At 56.6% G+C, this 16,805-nt stretch overlaps 1 protein-coding gene across 2 annotated transcripts in view; it reads left to right on the top strand.

The window, feature by feature from the left end:
• The first annotated feature begins 4,158 nt into the window (after nt 1-4,158).
• The window catches only part of FOXK1 (forkhead box K1), a 55,128-nt gene continuing 42,481 nt past the window's right edge, over nt 4,159-16,805 (top strand). For both annotated transcript variants that reach the window (XR_009694519.1, XM_061153730.1), the window contains exon 1: nt 4,159-4,661. Coding sequence is in view for 1 of the 2 variants with exons in the window: in XM_061153730.1 (XP_061009713.1) it covers nt 4,159-4,661 (503 nt within the window). In the remaining variant the exon portion in view is untranslated. The remainder of the gene's footprint in view (nt 4,662-16,805) is intronic.

Raw genomic sequence — 16,805 nt, 5'->3', positions numbered from 1 at the left:
TGTGGGAGACCTGGATTCGACCTCTGGGTTGCGAAGATCCCCTGGAGGAGGGAAAGGCCCCACTCCAGTATTCTGGCCTGGAGAAGTCCAAGGACTGCCTGATCCATGGAGTCACAAAGAGTCAAACATGACTGAGTGACGGTCACTCCCTAGAGCACCAGGGCAGTCCCTGGATACATATTTTTTCATTATTTATTTATTTGGCCATGCCGGCTCTTGGTTGCACACGCAAGATCTTGGTTGCGTCACTTGACCAAGGATCAAACTCGAGTCCTCCGCAGTGTAAGGCAGATTCTTAACCACTGGACCACCAGGGACGTCCCGATGTTTCCGTTTTTTAATTAAGGTAGATGTACACATAGCGTAAAATTCACTCTATATTTTTGTGCACCGTTCTGCTTTTGACAAACACATGGAGTCACAGAATCGCCACCACAGTCAGCACCGCTCCCCGCTCCAGGATTCCCACATGTCATTCTGTGGTCAGCCTCTCCCCAGACCTCCAGCCCCTAGAACCACTCATCTGTTCCTGCCTCTACCGTTTTGCCTTTTCTTCCAGAACGTCCTCCAGATGAAAGCACATGCGCCGCACTCGGGGCCCTCCGAGTCGTCCTGTTACGCGAACCCCGCTCCTTTCTTAGCTCTGCATCCATCGTGTTCCATCGGACGTTTGTCACCCCTTCCCCAGGCGGGGTGCGTTTGGGTTGTTGGGTTGCTGAGGTTTGGGTTGTCAGGAATAAAGCCACTGTAGGCCATCAGGAACAAGTTTTGTGCCCACCCAAGTTTTCATTTCACTTGGATACATGTCTTAGTCATGGGGTCGCAGGCCTTTGGTAAATCAGCCGAACTAGATAAGAAAGTGCCAGACTCTTCCACAGTGGCAGTATCATCTTGAATTCTCCAAGCCCTGTGGGAGAATTCTAGAAGTGCTCATCAATTTTGACATGTAATAGATGGACTTAAAACGGATTCCCTAACAATGAATGATGCCGAGCATCGTTTCCTGGGTTTGTGTGTCACACCGGTACCCTTAGTGGAAGATCTGTTCGCGTGTTTTTAGATTTATGCTCTATTTGTTTATTATGTTTGGCTGCACTGTCTTCAGTGCTGTGTGCGGGCTTGCTCTAGTTGCAGCAGGCAGGGACTACGCTCTTGGTGCAGTTCACGGGCTCCTCACTGCGGTGGCTTCTCTCGTGGCTCCCGGGCTCACAGCATGTGGGATCTTCCCAGACCAGGGACTGAACTCGTGTCCCTGGGGCTTGGTAGGCGGATTCTTAACCGTTGGACCAGCAGGGAAGCCCGTGGTTTTCATCTTAATGGATTGTTTCTCCGGATACGCCGTTGCCTCTTTCTAACTGGGCCTTCGTCGTCACCCGCCAACATGGTGTATTTTTCTTGTCGATAGTTTTGTGTCTTGGCATTAATTCTGTCCTGCTTTGTTCCTGAGACCAGGTCCAGGGCCTTGCACCCAAGGCTTGCACCAAGAGCCTGGGTGTCGTGGGTTCCGTGGTTGTCCAAGTTCTCCCTTGCAAGCCTTTTCTTTTTCCTTTTTCGAGTGAAGGCGTCATGAAGCAACTTTTGCAGGCCCCATAGACCCAGAGGGAGTGTGAGAAGAGTTCACTTTCTCCAATCCTCGATCTTTAAAGCCTTTTTATTGCCCCTGTTCTGGCCCTCTCTATGTCAAAGCTGTCGGTGTATCTGAAGGCTCCCCACTTAAGGAGAAAAGAACTGCAAGGTTAAATGGGAGTCTGGGACTGCAAGGTCATCGTGAGTCAGCCCTGTGCGCTCCTGCCATTATCACGGACAGGTTGCTGCTCTTCAGGAAAAGAATCGTCTAGGTCTGTCCGTCTGCGCAGAGGTCTTCACATATGATGTTATTAGGCCTGAGGGGCCTGAAAGCACATGTCCCTCATGTATCACAGTCTTGTCCTTAAGAAGTGGGAAGTTGCCCCAGATGAGCTAGAGGAAAGGACTTCGGAGGTTGTATATAGAACTTTTTCTTAAAAAGAAAAGTGGTAAAATACATAAAATTTACCATCTTAACTATTTTTTTTAATATTTTAATTTATTTGACTGTGCCAGGTCTTAGTTGTGGCAAGAAGGATTTTTGTGGCGGCCCATGAGATCTAGTTCCCTGACCAGAGGTCAAACCCAGCACCCCCCCCCCGCCCCCACCTTCGAATTAGCCACTGGACCACCAGGGAAGTCCCTTAACTATTTTAGGTGTAGTTCGGTAAAGTCCACTCACAGCGCTGTGCAGCCATCACCTCCAGAGCTTTTTCATCTTACAGAACTGAAGCTCTGTCCCCACTGAACACTAAACTCCCCATTCATTCCCTGTCCCCCCGGCGAAGTACCAGCCTTTCCACTTTGTGTCTCTGTGAACTTGACTCTGCCAGGGACCTCAGAGAATCAGACTCAGACAGGATTTGTGTTTTTGTGACCATGTGATTTCACTTAGTGTCTTTGTCCCCAGGGTTTATCCATGTTGTCACATGTGTCCAAATTTCCTTTTGTCTTTAAGGCTGCATAATGTCCCATTGGACATGTCGGTGGGCCTCTGGCTTCCTAGGGCTGCTGTGAACATGAACATGAGAGTATAAATCCCATCTCAGGACCCTGCTTTCAGTTCTTGTGGGCACAGACCCAAAAGTGGAACTGCTGAATCAGATGAGCATGTGTTTTCCGCCCCACTGTTTCCCAGAGGGGCTGCACCGTTTTCCATTCCCACCGCCAGCGTGTCTGTAAACGTCTCTGTCTGAGATAAACACTGCTCGACCCCCTGAGTGTGTCTCCACCTCCCTGATGCAGCCTCTTGCCTGGTCTCCCAGTTTCCTAACCGGCCTCCCACAGTCACACTGGCCCCTCCGCGACTCAGGCTTCACACGACAGCCAGTGATCCTATTTCGAATTTGTGGTCCACATGTTGCCCTTCTGCTCACCACATCTCAGTGGTTGCCACTGCCCTGGGATCAGGCCCAAGTTACACGACTGGTCTGGTTCGGCTGATCTGGTCTCTTCCCTTCCAGCCACCTGTCAGTCCCTGGAAAGCACCGTGCCCCCTTTCCTTAGCTCAGGCTGTTTCTTGGCTGGAATGCCATCCCCAACTCTCACCGCCCCCCCATCTGTTCCTGTGTTTTCAATCACCTGATGGTTGGGCTAATACCCACTGCAGTCCCAGACTGGACAGTGGGCAAGCAGACAAGCTTCCCATCCTGGGGAGGGGGGAGGGGGGAGGGGAAGGGGCTGGGCCCATCTCCCTACACATGTCACCTTGCAACAAGGCCTCAGGCTTGAGACAGCTGTAGTTTTGAATTTGTTGGAATGTTACTTGATTTCTGTCTGCATCTCCCACTACACTGTAAGCTCTACCAGGGAGGGCCTGTTTTCTCCCCGCCCCGCCCCCCCCCCCCCCCCCCCAATAATTATTAAATGATGGCAGTGCGCAAACACTGCCGCCTCTTTTTTAGAGGGCCCTGGCTGATTCAGGAACCGGCATGAAGCACTTCTGAAGGATGCCTGAAGTAGCCAGATCTGCCTTTTCACAGAAGATTCCCCCCTGCAAGCATCTGTCTCCCTCCCCCGAGCCCCCATCAGACTGTAACGGATGTAAGGGCCTAGGCGCCTGGCCTGCTGTTCGGGGTCACTCGTGGAGCTACTTGTTGAGTGAATGGACTCCGAGTTGGAACTCGGGGCATCAGGGGTCTCTCACAACTTCAGGCAAACTCCAGTTACAGCGCGAGACCCCGCAGTCTTGGTGCTTCAGTAAGATCGCACTTTGGGGTGTCGGGTGGCGCTTCTAGAGCCCAGGAGGCTGCTGACGTCAGTGGTCCCTTTCTACAGCGAGTGGCCCAGGATCGAAACTTTCCAGTGCGGCTTTTTCAGGGGTGTGGGGGGGGGGTTCCCCTCCCGCGTCCCGGGACCGGAGGAGGCGGCTCCCCACCGCCGGGCGCGGCGGCGGCGGCGGCCAGGGCGCCACCCCGGGGCGGGCGCGGCGGGCGAGGCGCGGCGGCGGACACGTCCCTCTGGCGGCGCCGCGCGCGCCGCGCCCGCCGGCTCCGCTCCGAGCGCTCCGGGCCGGGATCCCGCGGCCGCCGCGCCCGGAGCCCCGCCCCGCGCGCCGCGCCGCCGCCGGAGGCCGCCCGGAGCTGCGCGAACATGGCCGAGGTCGGCGAGGACGGCGGGGCCCGCGCCCTGCTGGCGCTGCGCTCGGCGCCCTGCAGCCCGGTGCTGTGCGCCGCCGCCTTCCCGCCCGCCGCGCCCGCCGCCGCCCCGTCGCCGCCGCCGCCCGCCCAGCCCCCGCCGCCGCCGCCGCCGCCGCCGCCGGGCGCGATCGCGGGGGGCGCGGCGGGCGCGGCGGGCGAGGCCCTGGTGGCCGCGGCCGCCGCCTCGGTGCGCCGGAGCCCCGGGCCCGCGCTGGCGCGCCTGGAGGGCCGCGAGTTCGAGTTCCTCATGCGGCAGCCCAGCGTCACCATCGGCCGCAACTCGTCGCAGGGCTCGGTGGACCTGAGCATGGGCCTGTCCAGCTTCATCTCGCGGCGCCACCTGCAGCTCAGCTTCCAGGAGCCGCACTTCTACCTGCGCTGCCTCGGCAAGAACGGCGTCTTCGTGGACGGGGCCTTCCAGCGGCGCGGCGCGCCCGCCCTGCAGCTGCCCAAGCAGTGAGTGCCGCCGCCCCCACCCCGGGGACGGTCCTCCGTCCGACCCCTGCGGTAGCCCTTGCTCCGCCTGGGCTTGGGGTCGCCCCCCGCCCCCCATCCCCGCCCGGCGTTGGACAGGAGTCACCTCCTGACCCCTGCCTGCCTTGGGCCGGGGGCAGCCCCCAGCCCCCCATCGCGGGCGGGGCCTCAGGGTCGCACTTGCCCCCTCTCCCGGCAGAGCGTGGGGTCTCCCCGTCTCCTCCCGATCTGGACACGGGGCCTCTCTTGACCCTTTCCCTGCCTCAGCCCAGGGCATCGAGGGTCGCCCTTGCCCTCCCCCAGGACCCGGACACCAGGGACACCCTATCCCTGCCCCTTGTCTGGACCGCGGTCGCCCTCAAACGGACTGGCTGGAAGGGTTGCGCAAGAAGGTCTGCAGGGGTCCCTGGGGTTGGGGGGGTGGGGGGGGTTGCCTGGAAGGCCAGGCCCCTTCAATAGAGACCGGGTCTGAACTTGGGCCCAGAAGGGACAGCAGGAGAGTGGGCTGGGGTGGGGACAGGAAGTGTCCGCTCCTTGTATCTGAGGACGCAGGTCAGGGGTCCCCATGACTGGGGGCATCCAGGGCACAGTTGGGGTTCCTGGGCAGGAGGGCACGTCCCAGCAGGGAGGCAGGGCAAGGAGAAGGGGACCTGCCAGGCTTGGGGGACAGGTAGCCGATGCCCTGTGGGACTTGAGCAACACCCTCGTGTTCCCTGGCCCTTCCGGTTCCCGGCCTGCCTGGCCGCCCTACCCGGGAGGTCCTTGGTTTCTCCCATGTGTGGATCAGGAGGAACCCCGTGTAGGCAGTCATGCCGCATTGGGCACTTTCTTTTTCTCTGTAGTAGTTGCTTCTCACTCCTCACCAGTGTTATGTTTCTGCAGCGCACTTGTGTTCCAGGGTTGTCTCTGACTAATTCCTCTCACTTTTCTAAGCACCCTGGGTCCACAGGATTTTTGGTGGGGTGAGTCCCAGGGCCCAAAGCCTGTTTCTATAACCTTCTCCCCTTTCTAAGATCTCAGAATGTTTGGTTGTTAAGTGTCTTACTGAGTAATTTTCAACATCAGCAAGGACTTACTGGTGTTTAGGGCCTGGGGGGTCTGGGGGGGGGCGGGGCGTAGGAGATAAAGCCGCAGACAAACTTTGTTTTCCAAACATGAAAGGTATGTGTTTCTGTAAAGTCAGGACTTGATGAATAACAGAGTTGTCTTATCCGGTGGTTGCTATCCCTCTGTTGTGTCTTTTCCACAACCTACACACTCCCCATCCAGGCCATTAAGTGCGTACTGGGGCCAGCCCCTCCCCTGGTGAGAAAGTGACAGGTAAACAGCGCCTTTCCCCTCCCTGCCCTGTGGCCCTCCGAGGTCCGGTCTGCTAGGGCTTCTTTGTATAAATTCAGGTTCTGGAAGGGTGTCCGCCCAGCAGTCTTGTTTTCAGAGCTCCCTGCCCAGCCGCTGAGTGAGTTCAGCCCTGGCGAGGCGAGGCTTACCGAATCGTGAATGCACTAGTATTTTCTCTAAGTCAGGGGAAAGAAATTTCAGCCGGAGGAGTCCTCGGTTCACGTGCTGAATAGGCGAGTCCCGGGTCCATTGTTTGTGAAACGTGACTGGCGATCATACTGCCTCCCTGGCCCTCGGAGCCAGCAACCCGGACGGCCGCCCCTCTCCGGCCGGGGCCCTGCCCACGGCTCTCATCGGGCTGTTTTCAGAGTCACTGCGCCGGGCTGATGGAGAACTCATGGGAACAGGATGGGCACGCTGGCAGAGAAACCCCGAGCGGACATCCGAGTCTGCCTTCCTGGGAGAGGGCAGTTGTTTCTGAGACGTCCAGGCCTGTGGACAGACGTGTCGGCAGCCTGCGTGGTTTTATGTTCTGTTTCCTTGCGGAACCTCAGCCTAGGTGGTTGCATCCCTGGGACGGAGGGGCTGTTGAAAGCCGCTCTTTGGAGTCGGGGTCGGGGCGTCCGCTCAGCACGCGGAGAGCGGTCAGGCAGCCTTACTGAGCTCGGAGGAAGGAAGTTGGACGTGCGCACTTGGGTCACCTCGCGATGGGAAGTTCGCTGCCGACTTTCAAAGAACGGCAGCGGCGAGGTCCATTTCCTCTGAGGCCTCAGTGGCTGGTGTGGCCATGAGCGCTCAAAGCCGGGATGTCTCTCCGTCGTGCTTTTAGGGCGTGCTTACCCGAGGGGGGCTGCATCGCCCGCAGCTTATGGTGGGAGCTGCCTGAGACCCGGGCTCTTCTTTGTGTGGGTTGTCCCACCGGGCACCCCCATGTGCCGCACACACACACACACACACACCCGCACACATACGTACCCCGGCACACACACACACACACACCCTGGCACGTACACACCCCCCCCAGCACGCACACACACCCCTGCACACACACCGCCACCCTGCACACACACACACCCCCTGCACGCACACCCCCCCCCCGCGCGCACACACACACTCCTGCATGCACACACACACACACCTGCACACACACACATCCCCCTGCGTGCACACACACACCCCTGTGCGCACACACACACCCCCTGTGCGCGCACACACACCCCCCACACAGCTCCCCAGGCTGTCCGTTCTCTCCCTCCCCCGACTCAGGGACGCATGAGGTGGAGAGGAAACCCTGAATGTACCAGTAGGTTTTTGCAAAACTGAAATGAAACACTTTTGAAATTACTGGCAGGAGAAAAAAAAAAACTGCTCGTGACACCATTGGGGGCCGACCCCACTGGGTGACCATGTGAACTTTGGGGGGGTGTGGCGCAGACAGTCCTGCCACGGCCCCTCCTCTGTGGGTCTCCAGGGGCCCCCAGGTCCCCAGGCCTGGGCTGGGTGCCATCAGCTTTACATGGAGACAGGCCCGCCAGCAGTCGGCGTGTAAAAGCGCAGTGTTTACACGTGTGTTTGTCGATGAGAAATCAGTGACTGAGTCTGCAGCTCCCCCCGGGGGAGAAGAGGGTCCCCAAGACTCCGGGTTTCTGAGGCGGGTGGTTGGTGGGCCTCTCCTGGGCCTGCGGGCGGATGTGCTTTGTGTGTGTGGCTGGAGATCGTCAGGCCAGCAGATCTGGAGTTTGAATTGGATGGAACCTGTGAGCTAACGGAGGGGGACCCCATATGGCCTTGGGCTTGCTCTCTCGTCTCCCCGTTCCAACCGTCTTTCCCAAAAGTGTCATAAAATAAGCATGTGAACATGCAGATGTGAGTTTTTACAGTAAAAGTGAGACTTCGTTTGTGGTGGCTTCCGCGGGTGGTGACATTGATGGGATTCGTTTTACTTTTCCGTGTGTCCCAAGTTTTCTGTGATGAGCATAGCTTTTTTTTTTTTTTTTTCTTTTGAAGAGTTTTCATTGCAGAAAGTTTCAAGCGTAGAGACGGAGTGGTTCCCCATGCCCATCGCCCAGCCCCCACGGCTGCCACACCGTGGCCAAGCTCGTTTTATCTGCATCCCCACCCATCTCCCTCCCACCCGCCCTCCCCACAAGTAGCAAGTGTCCCAACACTCCGTCTGTAAATATTTCAACAAAAGATAAAGATTCCTTTTTCAAAAAACCTAACCACAGTGTCATTATCACACGTAAAAAATTAATAACAATCTCTTTACTATCATCAAACTTCCAATGAGTGTTTGGATTTCCCTTCCCGTGGCGTGAATTGTTTTTTTTTTTTTTTTTCTTTTCTTTTCTCACAGCGTGTTCGTTCGAATCAGGAACCAAATCAGGTCCAGACACTGTGATTGGCTGGCGTGTCTCTCACATCTCTTTCAAACTGCAGGCTCCGTCTCATTCCCGCCCTCCCCCTCCTCCCTCTTTTTGTCCTTGATGAAGAAACAGGGTCATTTGTCCCGTACACTTTCCCACGGTCTTTCTTCCCAGATTGGATTCCCGTGCTGTCCACTGACCGTGCCCTCTCCCCTGGCGTTCTGTAAATCGGTTGTCGGACCTGGGGGTTTGGTCAGGCTCAGGTCCGATGTTTTTTTTTTTTTTTTTTGGCCAAGCCTGCCCCATGGGCAGAGGCCGGGCAGGAAGCAGGCACGTGCTTCCCCCGTGGCGCGCTTCTGATGGGCTCTGCCCGCGTCCCTCAGCCCGTTGTCCCCTGTTCTCCCGTCGTTGACGGTGGCCGCCAACACGTGTCCCGGTTCATGGTGATGCAGTCCACCCTCCGAAAGGCGTGTTGTGAACGGAGATGTGACAGATCATGGCCTCCGCAGGCGTCCTGTGATAAAAAGTAATTAATTGTAACCACCAAAGCATTTTACTACATAAATAATTTTTCAGGTGCTATGAAAACATACAGGCTTCCCAGCTGGCATCTGTGGTAAGGAACCCGCCTGCTGATACAGGAGACATGAGACACAGGTTCGATCCCAGGGTCGGAAAGGTCCCCTGGAGAGGGAAACTGCAACCCGCTCCAGTACGCTTGCCTGGAAGATCCCGTGAAGAGAGGAGCCTGGCAGGCTGCCGTCCATGGGGTCACAGAGAGTCGGATACGACTGAGCTTGCCCACTGTGAACCCATGCAGGACAGACTTGCTCGTTGCCTTTCCAGCTGGTCACTGGGAGAATATTGAATTCGTTACTAACCATCTTTGGTAGTCACCAGGTTGAAATTATATTGAAATTAACGGGGAAACGCCCTAGACTTGGTGAGGACCGCAGGTGCGGGTGGAAGGCCTCAGGGCCCAGCATCCCAAGGGAGAGCAGCTGGCTCCTGTCCTCCCCACCCTCCTCCCTGGACCCCCAGCCCCAGCCCACTGCCGCGGGGGCCCCCCAGACGCGGCCCCTCCATCCTGGGCGGCGGGTCAGGAGCAGGCCTACGTGCGGAGCTGGGGGCGCCTTTGGGGCAAGGGAGGGCATCAGGTCCCAGGGGTGAAGAGGTGAGACTTGATGGTGCTGGCTGTGTTTCCACACAGAGAGGAGAGCGGTGGGCAGGGAGCAGGGCCACGTGCGGCTGTGTGTGGAGCCAGGGGGGCCCACAGAGCCCCATGGACACGGTCATCAGGCCTGACCCCCGAAGACTGGGGCCGGGGGGATGGAGAGGAAGAGATGCAGCCGAAAGGCCTCCTGAAGGAGGCGTGCTCTCATCGGGTGATGGAGGAGGCCAGGCGGTGTGTGTCTGGAAGCTCCGGGCATAGTGCCCACGCGGAATGAAACTCGGGGGGCGGGGGGGGGGGGGGGCGGTGTGCCGTGGAAGGAACAGAGCTTTGGACTCCGGCTAGTCGCATCTGGATGGTGCAGTCGAAATATGAAATGTGGCATTTTCTCTAAGTAAAAGCTTTGCTGTGTGTTTCTCACTGCGCGCTCAGTCATGGCAGTCGTGTCCGACTCTGTGTGACCCCATGGACCGTCGCGCACCAGGCTCCTCCGTCCATGGGATTGCCTAGGCAAGAATACTGGAGCGGGTTGCCAGGCCCTCCTCCAGGGGATCTTCCCGACCCAGGGATCAAGCCCACATCTCCTGCATCTTCTGCATTGCAGGTGGACTCCTCACCTGTTGAGCCATCGGTTGGCAGTTATTGTGTTATCACATGTGCTAGTTCAAAGAATGTGTCTTGTTAAAAACTTACTTTAAAAAGGTTTGTAGGCGTGTATTTATAGCAAAGTGAGAGCGCGTGTGTTGAATCTGTGTTCCAGGAGTGAATTCACGTCGGCTGTTCTGGACTCATCACCCGTGTAAAAAGTTTCTATAGTGTTTAAAAAATCAGTCTGTGGTAAGGATGGGTTTTGTTATGCAGTGTGTGTTGAATTTATAATAACTTATGAAGTCTTCATCATTGATGAAGGAATGGAATTGGTAGGTGCTAAAAGAGTATTGAGTAGAGTTTTAGTGGTGCTCATAGTACTTTTGAAAAAGACATGGCTCTGTTCACAATTATGTGCTGGCATGAAAGGAAAGCATTTGATGTGTAGATACAGTAATTTACTATGTGCTGTTTCTGCATCTTGCGAATGTCAGGGGATAAACTTGCTAAGTTAATGACAACTCGAATTACAGCAATGCCTCATTTCCATAATTACCCTGCATTTAAAGCATTTCATATTAAAATGAGAGGGTTATATAAAATGCTTTTACTTTGATTTCCTGGAAAATAGGCCCTTGCATTTGTGACTTGTTACGAGATTTTGTAGTTCATTCTCGTGGCTTCTGTGGCTTCTCACGAGTTTCTAGTTTTCTGGTAAAAATGTTGCCGGTAGATCTAAAAAGAAAGGCAAATGTAGTCTGCCTGTGTGCACAGTGTTTCATGGCCCTGGAGAGGGAGGCTCTGCTCCCGGCCTCCTGCTGGTTCAGTGGCCGCCGGCAGGCAGCTGCACCCTGGGGCCTGGCGGGCTCTGCCTGGGTGCGGGGTGAGCCTGCGGGGGGCTCGCTTCACTTAGCCCTGAGGCTCAGGTGTGGGTATTTGTTCTCGGTGACTCCGTTAGGGAGCAACTCTCGTCCTTAGTCACCGGGGACGTGTTTAACTGTTTGTTTACTGGGAAGCCCAGAGAACTCTTGTCTACATGGGGTGTGTGTGTGTTACACTTGGCAGATTGGAAATTGCCCTGAGAAAATAAAGTTTATATATTTATTAATCTATTTAAAAACAGCAATAAGAGGCTTATTTCAAAAATAACTTTCTGTGAGAAAATAGCTCTGTCTCCCCAAACAAAAGAAACAAGGATGGGTATTCATTTCTTGGTAAATGTCCTTCACATCTGCCTTGATTGATGCAAGGCTGCTGCCTCTCCCTGCAGGCCTCTGCTTAGCGTGTTGTGATACGTTGTTTCACTTAAGTCTTCTGGGAAAGGGAGGAGAGTTTTCCAATCTTTCTGCAAGTTGTGGGAGGTCTCCCATGCCTCTCCAGGACTGGACAGTAGTAGTTTCTTAAAGGTTAGAGTGTAGGATGCGATCTGAAACCTCGTCCATGGACTTTGGGTAAAACCCCTGAACTTTAAAACCGGTTGCCCTCTCTCGGGTGATTTCGTAGCCTCCTGCTTTGGGCATTGAGGAAAATACCGATTGAATCATGCAGATGTAATGTCAACATGGGAAATGGCAACCCACTCCAGTACTCTTGCCTAGAAAATTCCATGGATGGAGGAGTCTGGTGGGCTACAGTCCACGGGGTCACAAAGAGTCGGACACGACTGAGCGACTTCACTTTCACTTTCAAGGTCAACATATCTTAATATACAAATGTTTTGTTTCTGTTCTATTGTTAGTTACTTTTGATTCACTTGAACCCAGTAACTCATGTCTTTGAAAATAGAAATCTTTGAAAGGATCAGTCTTTCTGATGTAGTTTAATTTTGCCCTAAAAGTTGAGTGAGAGCACATTTTGTTGAAATAAAAAAGTCAGTTTTGCTGTCAGCCTTTCTTAGCATCTTGTGCCATGATTTGGCTTGAATTTTAGTGTCTTGATATGTGCGGTCAGTTTCTGATTAGTTCAGGTGGAACTGCCCAGCCCACCAGTGACTTCTATTCCTTCCCCGCCCCTGGAGGGGTGCTGTGGGGTCCCTCGGGGGCTCCCCTACCTTCCCCTCCAGCTGTGGCCCTGGACCCACCAGGAAATGGGAGAGCGAGGCCAGCGGTCACTGAGTGACTCGGCCCTCCGGGACGTCAGGGACAACATGGGGTTTTATGGCATATTCCTCATCTGGGATTTTTCATGCGCCCTTTCTAAGCGCACTTGTAGAACAAGACTGGGCCCCTTTTGGCGGATGTAAACCTCCCTTCCTTCTCGCCCGCTCCTGTCTCCTCTCAGTGGGTCTCTCTCTCCTTCCCCCAGTAGCTCGCTCTCACACACAGCAGCAGGCCCGTCTTCCTTCCCATCCTGGAAAGGCTTTGCCTGTCGTGGTTTGTGTCAGAAAAGCCTGAGGCTCTTGCTGTGTCTCTGGATGAGCCACTGTGACGTCAGATGTGCTGGGACCGCCCCCCCCCCCCCCCCCATCGTCGCCTTTCTCTGAGTCACAGGTGCTCTAGGTGAGGGGCCAGTCTAGGTGCTGACCTGATGAGGCGAGCGTGCCATTGGCTGGGACCCGCAGTGCTGCATTAGGGGGTGGCTGCAGGGAGTCAGGCGTGGGTCGTGGAAAGCCTGCCCAGAAATCCCGTCCCCGCCCCCATGTCTGGTTTGGATGCAGCTTACAGAGGAGGTTAAGGAGCCTCCTGTGCATTACCAGGAAGCCTCAGCCGGAGCGTTAGTGAAAGGTGAGCTGTAAACTTAGTGACGCTCCCGAGCCCACGTAGAAAGGATGTCAGGATGAAGCCCGATGCTTCTGATGATGGAGCGGCCGGCAGCAGACCGGCTGGAACCCAGGGCCAGCGTGAAAAGGAGGACAGCCTGGTGGAAGCTTGTGCCCACCCCCTCCACCCCCCGCCGAGGGGACGTAAATGTCTGGTCTGCTCGGCAGTTACGTGCCCCACACTGGGAACAGTGACTCATCGCGGCTGGAGGTAAACACCTTCGCTCAGAGTGCCCCGCTGGGTTGGACCCCCTGTGGACCAGGGGCGCCTGCCGCCTGCAGCACCCAGCCCGCAGGGTGGCTGGACTGACTGTCGGGCTTTCTCAGCAGTTCAGTCTTTCCCTGGTGAGGCACTGTGAGCAGAGTTTCCAGGCCCCAAGCTGGGATCTCCTGGCATCTGGAACACCCTGCAGCAAAAGAAGTGCCCAGCAGGACTGCCCAGGTCCTGCGTGCTGTTGACACTTGAAACGTGGCTCATGTGACCAGAGAGCTGATTTTTTTTTTTTTTTTTGGCTGTTTTGTGTGGCGTGTGTGATCTTAGTTTCCCAACCAGGAGTGGAACCCAGGGTCCCTGTAGTGGACTCAGGGGGGCCCCAACCACTGAACAACCACTAAAAGCCCCTGAATTTTAATTTTTATTTTGCTTTTCAGTTTTTGCTGTCATTCAGTTGATAAGTCATATCCAACTCCCTGTGACCCCATGGACTGCAGCACGCCAGGCTTCCTGTCCTTCACCATCTCCCAGAGCTTACTCAAACTCATGTCCATTGAGTTGGTGATGCCATCCAACCATCTCATCCTTTGTCATCCCCTTCTCCTCCCACCTTCAATCTTTCTCAGCATCAGGGCTTTTCCCAATGAGCTGGCTCTTCACATCAGGGGGCCAAAGTATTGGAGTTTCAGCTTCAGCACCAGTCCTTCCAATGAATAGTCAGGACTGATTTCCTTTAGGATCTCCTTGCTGCCCAAGGGACTCTCAAGAGTCTTCTCCAATACCACAGCTCAAAAACATCAGTTCTCTGGTGCTCAGCCTTCTTTGTGGTCCAGCTCTCACATCCGTCCTGGCCAGGTGTGGGGCTGTTCCCAGGCGGCCTTGGGGAGGTGGCAGGTCTGTGGGTGCCCAGGCCCCAGGGCGCGGCTGCCACCTCAGTTTACTCCACTGGCCTCCGAGGCACGCGTCTTGCTTCTGCCATGTACCTCGAGATGTGGGGGTGGGAAGGCCTGATCCAGACCGTGGGGTCAGGTCGCGTGCAGGGCCAGTGGTCCTTCCGCAGAAGAGGGCCCCCTTCAGTGTCTGCTGCCCTGGACCGAAGCTAAGTCCAGATGGACAGCTTCTGTGTTTCCCTTCATTGCCTCAGTTCTTTAAGTCAGAGGAGGAAAGTCAGGGGATCCCAGACACGACTCCTGTGGCTGTTACAGACGAAGGCAAATTTGCAGCTTTGCGGGAAATTAACAGTGAAAACCCTCTCCCTGGCCCTTCGCAGCCCCGCATTTACAGTGCGTTGATTACGGACAGATCCCCTGCGAGTCCAGCTCCTTGAGGCTCCTGTTTGGGTTTCTGTCCTTGCATACTTTTCCCTCCTTGCTGAGCAGGTAAGTGCCTGTCCAGAGTTGGAGTGGACACCTGCTTGGACTGGGTGGCTCTGGTCTGTGTGCCTGTGAGGGGCCTGTGCGTTGAGCCGACAGGACTTCCTGGGCCGGTCACATGCCGAGTGGATGCTGGTCCTCGCCCCTGTGGTCCGTGTGACCCTCTCGGGGATCTGGAGGTTCCTTGAGGGTGGCGCTCACACGCAGCGCCCCTGGGACACTCCACGTCTGTGGAGCGGATCTGTGTACCTGACCTTGTGTGGCCTGCGGGTGGCTGGACCGGTCCGTTCCAACATCTTACTCACAGGAAGTCCAGAGCAGTTGTTTCCGATCAGTGGTCAGAAAACTCTTCGAGTGGCCAGGCCAGGACCCAGGCGGGCACCGTCCAGTGTCACGTCCCCTCGTCCCCACCCCTTCATCGGCTCAGTCTGCACCAGGCCTGCGGGAGTCGTGCGGGGCCCTTTGATGGGCTTGTGCCGGGGCCCCTTCCCCAGGCTCCTGTTGGTCAGGTTTTCTTGGCGCTCGGCCACGCCCCTGCCGGCCACGCCCCCGTGTCCGCCTGCTGGGGCTGTGGGGTCCAGACCCGGACCTCGCGGCACAGATCACAGCCGGCACCTGCCGGTCCTCTTCACTAGGAGCCCCACGCTCCTTGTCACGTTTAATCCCGGGCGTTTATGGACTTTTCTGGGGGATGGGTAATGTGATGGGGACTTTTCCCCCGGGTTATTTTCTAAAGGTCAGAGCTCACAGGTAGGGGAAGGGGGCCCTGTCCCTTCGCTCTGCGGTGTGTGTTTCCCCAGAGTAAGCGTGCGTCCACCGTCAGGTCTGGCCCTGAGTCCGGGCAGCGTCACAGAACCTGTTTTCCGGTGGCCCCCTTCCTGGTTCCGTCACCGGCCAGGCTGGGTCCAGGCTGGAGGCTGCGCCCCAGGCCCCGTCTCCACTGACCTTGACTCTCTTAAAAGAAAACAGGAGTCACTGTGTCAGAGGTGCTCGATTTTCAATCGGTCTGTCTGATTTGACGGCGTCCTCCTCGGGTTCTGGGGAAGTGTCTCTGGCTGGAACGCTGGCCCGGGCCGCGTGCGCTTTCTGGGTGTTGCACACACACCACGTGGGCCTTCTCGAGGGGGTCATGTGGCCACTAGGATTTTGTGCTGTTGGGCTCTTCCACCAGATAGTTACTGGTGTTCTTGTGATTAGTAATCTCTGAGATTCAGGATTGGAATAAAACAGTAATTTCAAATCCAGCCACAGTTACCCCTTCTATAACAGTGTTTTAACTCACTCCCAGTGATGGGAGCTGGCTTGGCCGGGCCCCCTGGCAGGGGCAGCGACCGGGTCACCCCCGGGCAGGACCTTGAGAGGCGGCCAGGCGGGCGCTCTGGTCTCACGCCAGCCTCGCATGTGTCCGACCATCACCACGTTTGTCCACCACAAACCGGGGTGCAGGGCAGTTTGCAAAGGAAAAGCTGTGCCTTGGAGGCGGAAGCCCAGAACTGCTGAAGTAACTCGTATGTACTGAGGAAAGTGCAGAGGACAGTGTGACGTGTCCTCGTTCATGTCATGTCTTTCCCCCCCCCCCCAAGAGAAATGACAGGCCACAGGTGACTTTGGGGTCCTCTGAGTTCCCGAGACCCTTAGGAGTTTGACTGTGGTCCTTTGTCATACCTTCCCGACCCAGAGCCGTCTCCAAGTGACGCTTGTGCAGTTGTGTGTGTGTGGGGAGGGGACTGATTTACATGAGTGGGGTCTTACCGTCGGTGTGTTTCCACGGCTGCAGAAGGAGTGCCTCACGGGCGAAATGGTCAGATGCACGGCCAACCCTGTCTTCACAGCCCCGAGACCTGACCACTACCCTTCCCGGCCCCCGGCCCCACCTTCCTCCCCCAGTCCCGGCTGCACCTGCACTCAGCCCCCTGCACCCGCGCGCTCCCAGGCCTCAGCCCGGCATCCCTGACTGCCCCTCGTCCCGTCTGGGGGCCCCGGGGGCCTCTCCAAGCTGGACGTGGACGGAACCTGGAAGGTCACCCCATGTCCCCTGCCCACACCCCAGCGGCCTCTCAGGCCCAAGACCTTCGAATTCCCACCCGATCCGGCCGCTCCTCTCCCACGTCAGCGGCTGAGCCCTCTGCCACGCTCTCCAAGGGTGACGCGTCCAGGTGACCCCGGGCTGGCCACCCTCAGCATCTCTGAGCGTCAGCTCGGGGCATCAGCACATCCGCGCTGTCTGCAGCCCGCACCCCCCCATCTGCAGAGTTCCACGTGGGACTCGTCCCCACTGACGGCCGGCTCCCTGGCCCCGGCCGCTTCACTCAAGTGCT

This window comes from Dama dama, chromosome 10 (genome assembly GCF_033118175.1).
Source record: "Dama dama isolate Ldn47 chromosome 10, ASM3311817v1, whole genome shotgun sequence".
NCBI classification, from domain to species: domain Eukaryota; kingdom Metazoa; phylum Chordata; class Mammalia; order Artiodactyla; family Cervidae; genus Dama; species Dama dama.
Note: the sequence above shows the minus strand (reverse complement) of the source record. Positions and strands in the feature narration are given on the sequence as shown.